This window comes from Rhodamnia argentea, chromosome 1 (assembly GCF_020921035.1).
Source record: "Rhodamnia argentea isolate NSW1041297 chromosome 1, ASM2092103v1, whole genome shotgun sequence".
NCBI classification, from domain to species: domain Eukaryota; kingdom Viridiplantae; phylum Streptophyta; class Magnoliopsida; order Myrtales; family Myrtaceae; genus Rhodamnia; species Rhodamnia argentea.
This window is the reverse complement of record NC_063150.1, coordinates 11,462,195-11,468,194: the sequence shown is the minus strand read 5'-3', so window position 1 is coordinate 11,468,194 and position 6,000 is coordinate 11,462,195. Positions and strand designations below refer to the sequence as shown.

At 40.7% G+C, this 6,000-nt stretch overlaps 1 protein-coding gene across 1 annotated transcript; it reads left to right on the top strand.

The window, feature by feature from the left end:
* Nucleotides 1-748: 748 nt before the first annotated feature.
* On the top strand, nucleotides 749-4,899 carry LOC125315453. The gene is made up of 3 exons (XM_048280471.1): nucleotides 749-1,297; nucleotides 1,423-1,586; nucleotides 4,585-4,899. Exons 1-3 carry the CDS (start codon nucleotides 1,030-1,032, stop codon nucleotides 4,714-4,716), a joined length of 564 nt encoding a protein of 187 aa, XP_048136428.1. The 5' UTR covers nucleotides 749-1,029; the 3' UTR covers nucleotides 4,717-4,899.
* The last annotated feature ends 1,101 nt before the right edge of the window (nucleotides 4,900-6,000 follow it).

The following is a 6,000-nucleotide window of genomic DNA, read 5'->3' as shown; positions in this document are numbered from 1 at the left end:
GGCGTGAGACATCGATTGGCCTAGCATCCTCACACGTGCGCCTTGACAAGATCGATATAGACAAGTTATTATCGCCGAACGAATTTGAGAGAGACGACTTCTTTGGAAACTGCGGGAAGTCCTGGTGGGGACTTAAGCCACCACGATCGGCGGCATGGATGATGCTGGTGCGAATAAAACTTTTGGTGGGACTAGACCTAATAAAAGACGCCAAACCAAAATCGTTTTTGACATTTTTGCCATTTCGGTCGCATTCCATATTCAGTCCTACCTAGTGATCTGATCACGCACCCAGTTTTCTCTGACCGTCCGAATCCAACGCCCCACCCACGCCACTTCCGTCAAAAACTGGGGCCATCCCATCTCTCGTCGTCCGATTTCTGATCATCGCTCCAAGTTTTGGTCTTACGTGCGAATAACAACTTTCACCTTTTTAGGTCGGACGAAAACCTCCCATCTCTCTCTCTCTCTCGCGATCGAAATCGCAGGTGGGTTTTTGCAGATCTAACACGTCTCCAATCTCTCTCTCTCCCTCTCCCCTCTCTCCCTCTCTCACCAGCAGCAGCAGCAGCAGGAGCTGCTATAACGAAGAAGAAGACACCAAAATCTCCCACATCACACCACTCCCACCTTCTCGCCTTCATCTTCATCATCATCATCATCCTCCTCGTGTACCCATCACCATCTCTCTCTCTCTCTCTCTCTCTCTCTCTCTCTCTCTCTCTCTCTCTCTCTCTCTCTCTCTTGTTCGTTCAGATTTCGCTTTCCCTATTTCCATTTTTCCTCGTCCAACGTCTCTGTTTTTCCCTGCTAAAAGACCTCTCTTTGTTCCGTTTTCTCCAGCTTTTTGTCGTCATCGGGAGAGAAAAAGAGAACCCTCTCGATTCCCGCCGTTCAGTGGCCAGCGTCAGAGCCAATAAATGCCACCAACTCTTCTCAACCCCTAATCATTGGGAAACTCCCCCGACGATATTTTCTTGATATTCGTTTTTCTCTCTTTTGGAGAAAGAAAGAAAGGGTTGGATTCGGATGGGGAACTGCCAAGCGGCGGATGCGGCGACCGTGGCGATCCACCACCCCGAGGGGACCAAGGTGGAGAGGCTGCACTGGTCCGTGAGCGCCCACCAGATCATGTCGGCAAACCCGGGGCACTACGTCGCCCACGTGATCGCCGCCTCTCCTCCGACGGCGGCCGCGGCGAATGGCGAGAGCGGCGCACCGTCGAGGCATCTCAGGCTCCTGCGGCCCGATGACACTCTGCACATCGGGCAGGTCTATCGGCTCATTAGCTTCGAAGGTATGTACCGAGTTTTCACGCGTAGCCGCGGATTCTCTGGGCTCTGTGGTTCTTTATTTTTCGATTTCTGAGGGGTTTGGCTTGTTCTTCTTCTCCTTTTTTTTTTGGCGTTGGGTTGGTGGAAGATGTGTTGAAGGAGTTTGCGGCGAAGAAGTGCGTGAAACTGGAGAAGCTGTTGAAAAGATCTGGAGGGGTTGGAGTCGAGTCGAAGAAGAAAGAGTCGAGGACGAGTCGGGGGCCGAGTTCGAAGCGGGACTCGGTGTCTGCCAACGACAGCATGTCCACGAAGGTATTTTATCAAGCTTGGCAACCAAAGCATATACTTGCATTGATAAAACATTTTTTTGCCAATCTTGTTTACGGAAATGACTCGTCCAAAAAAAAATCCCAATTTTTTCAAAACGTGGATTGTATTACTACACAACACCTAGAAACGATTAATCACAGGATTTTTACAGAGTGCGAAAATCGAACTCGGTACCTGTAATAACCTGGATACTAGGTTCCCCATCCCCCAATCCCTTTACCAATAGGCAATCGCATGCCTATAAGCATCTTATTTTCAAGACAATAGTAATTAGAACTCGTGATTAACATAAATCTAAATTAGAGGGTCATGCATAAACAATGACATCCCCCAATCTCTTTACCGGTAGGGCAGCCGCATGCCTATTAACATCTTATTTTCAAGACAATAGTGATTAGAATTCGTGATTAACATAAATCCAAATTAGAGGGTTATGCATAAACAATGACGTGGAAATGTGATGATTATCTATATATCTATTTAATGTTTCGCGACGCAAACCAAAAGTGGAAATATTGGATTTCTCTCCACATTGGGTACCCGAAATCAGGGAATGCTAGCTTTGGGGTCCTTTTTAATTCCTCATGGTCGGATCCTGCCTAACACAAATCCTAACTTTCCTTTTGATATTCGTGATTTCTTTCTTTGTTAACAATTTATCCGTTACACATCATTTTGTAACTTGTCTTACCTCTTATCGTCGTGAGTTTTGCTGAGTCCTATGATTCGTGATATTCCTCAGAACAATAGTGATCTCTACCTAAGTTAGTAGTAAATCTCTTTTCGCGTCGTACCCCTAATGAATCTTGACTTTCCTTTACGGTACGTAATTTCCCACTTGTAGCAATTTATCTGCAAAATATCCTTTTCTAACTTTTCTTCGCAGGGGCGTATTATCTCTTTGGTGGTAGTAAGTTCTCTGGATCTTATGATTCTTGATATTCTATTCTAGAAAGTAATCTTCCCAAGTTAATAGTAAATTTAATTTGCATCATTGTTGGTAAAATACTAAGTGATCCTAACTTTCCTTGACACTTCCTGAAGTTTTGCAGCTTATGCGTCCGTAATTTTCTCTAGGAAAAATGATACAAATGACTTATAAACTTTGGCTCCATGAATTTATAATTTGTTCAATGTGGCCTCTAAACAAATTGAAAGTTTAGGGACCATATTGCACTTTGGGTTAAGGTTGAGGGACCACATTGAACAAATTAAAAGCTTAAGGATCACATTGCATATTGAACCAAAATTCGTGGATCATTTGTGTCAATATCCCTTGTCTCTACTCGATAAAATCTTTCTTAACCAAATGTAGGTTTGATCCCCTTTGCATCAATAAGTTATAATAGAAACCGATTTTGCAAAGCAGATATGATAGACCACAATTTTGCTTTTTATCCCACGATCCAAATTGAATGCATGATAGTGCTAGTAAAAACACTTAGGCTCTATTCATTTCGCAAAAAATAAATTTTAAAAAATATTTTCTTAAAAACGATCTCTTGAAATATTTAGTTAATGTAAAATATTTTCATTATTGACTACAATTTATGTCTAAATATTTTCGTGGACGATAAAAATATTTTTCGTTCATTCATTTTAGTAAACTGATACAAGTGATCATTTTTTTAAAAAAATATTTTTCAAATCATTTATTTTTTCACAATTATTCATTGCGTAAACTTTTTAAGGAGAGAAAGAGACGAAAGACTAAGGTAAACAACATTTACCAATATTGCTCTTTTCTCATAAGCAGAATGTCTAACTTCACGTGGGTCCTCAATAATCCTTCGATTAACTAGTAAAATATATTTAGTAAGTCATAATTCGTTTAATAATTCTCTTCTATTTTTTGTGGGTCCGGTTAGTTTTCCTGTGCATTTCATTTTCTTCTGATGTTCCATAAAGTTAACCTAATCCCATCTTTCTTTCCGCCATGTTGACCCTAAGTCGTTTCCTTACACATGAACCCACATGACTGGATCCTAAGAAGTTAGAAAGTGCTTGGAATAAATAAATTTGAGGATCGATTCATCTTCCACCATGCCGATGACATGCATAAAAGTGGATGTGAACTAGCTTGTTCAAATATATTTCGAGCCGCACTTTAGCATGGTAATTAGAATGAACATTTTCACATATGGTTTTAGATTGGTGTCGGCGTAAGAGGTCTCGATTTCAATTCACTGAACTCGTCTAGGTTACAACATCTCTATGACACTTAAAGAGTCTTCGTCACCAAATCGACTTTTACTTGAGGGAGGATGTCATGTTAGGAAATATATTTCACACTGCTCTTTAATAATTTGTGGCGTTGGGATGTACAGTTTCACATATGACTTAAAGTCAACCGCAATTCATGGTTTATGTTTGACACCAATTTCATGGAGAATGCTAGAAATATGAAAATTAACTTGACATGATCATGGTTTCTCTGTTTGCATGATATTGTCCTTCCATGAGTATCATGCTCTATTTTACCCTATCTTTGACATGATCTACTAATAATTTTATAGGTAAATTGTCTAAATGTGTACTTTTACCTTTTTATCCAGCGACTTATTGTCCTTTCCCATTTGATGAAAATAACCCTCCCACGCTTGCAATTTCACCAAAAAACTCTTTTTGTCGCGCGGGTTTGTTAAATACTGTCAGCAGAATGTGTCATAATATTTCAAAAATTGCATTTTTCATAATTCTCTCGTGTTAAGATTATCTTCTAACTTAGCTGTCCTAGTGGCTCAGAAAATGCCACTTGCGGTTTCTTTTTTTTGGTAAATGATCCTCCTTAAACTGGTCGAAATGGTTTTCTTGATGGGATTGTAAATGGACACGGCTGCTTTTCACCAAATTAAAGATACCTAATCACCGGATAAAAACATGAGAATACAAGGATGTTTGGACAATTTGTCCTGATGTTTGACAAAGCTCAATCAAGCATTCAATTTTTCAATTTCTTCCATTAATTATTATTCTTCAGGAGGAGCAGGGGGTTGATGAATGGGGAAGCAGCGGCGGCGGTGGCAGCAGTAGCGGTGGCCTGAGAGGGGTGGTGGGCGGTGGGAGGCGGTGGGAGCCAGCCTTACAGAGCATTTCCGAGATTGGAGCTTGAACGCTGCTCTCTCTCTCTCTCTCTAGAATAAATCCAAAGTGCCAACCAAAAGTTGTCCATACTTTTGTTCCCTTTTCACCATCTCCGATGTAGTAGTAACTAGTCAATCACTGTCCTTGTCAATCGAACTAACGACTGTTCTTTTCCTTCCTTGGATTCTAGTGCGTTTTAGAAGTAATAGTTTTTTGTTGTTTTTTTTTTTTTTTTTGGGGGTCGGAAGAGTAATAATTGATTGTCGACGCTTTGTGGCTAGGTTGATCATGCCCTTTGCATTCATGAACTACATGTTACCACCATGTTGATCTAACAAAGACACTAGAACTGCTTCCGGCGACGCAATTTAACTCCGCAGTAGACGGGGAAAGCCTTTCGTGTGCATGCGAACGTCCCGATTCACTCGTTAATTCATCCTTCTTGGATTGGCGGCAAATTTGAAAAGTTTAGGCTAAGCAACACTGGAATTCTTGTCTAGTTGAGCAATACTAGCAATACTGGGTGCTTGTTTGGTAAGTTTTCTTTCAAGAGTTAGTCGCGAAAAGAGACGCTGCAATTTTCGTGAAGTGTTTGAAAACTCGTTAAAATTATGACATTCTCAAAGATATGGCAGCTCGTAACATATTTTAGGCCAATGTCTTGCCAATTTTGAGATGCTACAACTTTAAACCATGTACCACCGAATTTAAAAATTATGAGACTTCAAAAATACAATTATTATTGCGGCACTGCCATAATCATACCCAAAAAAAAATTACTAGAAATCAATATACCGAGGGCAAAAATTTGGGCGGTCTTGAGCACCCTATTTTTATATAGAGGTTGATTCATTGAAATTCGATGTATGTTCATTTACTTGCACTGAACATACAAGATCATAACCCTACCCAAATCCCAAAGCCTTCTCAAATTCCTTATCTTCCTCTCTCTCCATCCTCAAATCCAGGTAGTGTAGATCGTTGAGCTGAGTTGCCTACGCCACCATTCTTGCCGTTGCGTTGTCGCCTCAACCGCTCTGTCCCGGTCTTCTCTTTAGTAAGCTCGACACCACCTCTATGAGTACGTGCGAGACTCAATAGCCATAAGGTCGTGAATTGTATCACATTTTGGGCAATTCAATCCTAAACCTTTTTAATTTTTTCAATTGAATCCTTGACATTTTACATTTTTCCAATTAAGTCTATTCAATCAATTTTGGCCCGAAACTAATGACGTGGTCATCACGATCTTACATAGCACGCCCGATGTTGACATGGCCATTTTCACCGTTTGTATCGATGTTTACAATTT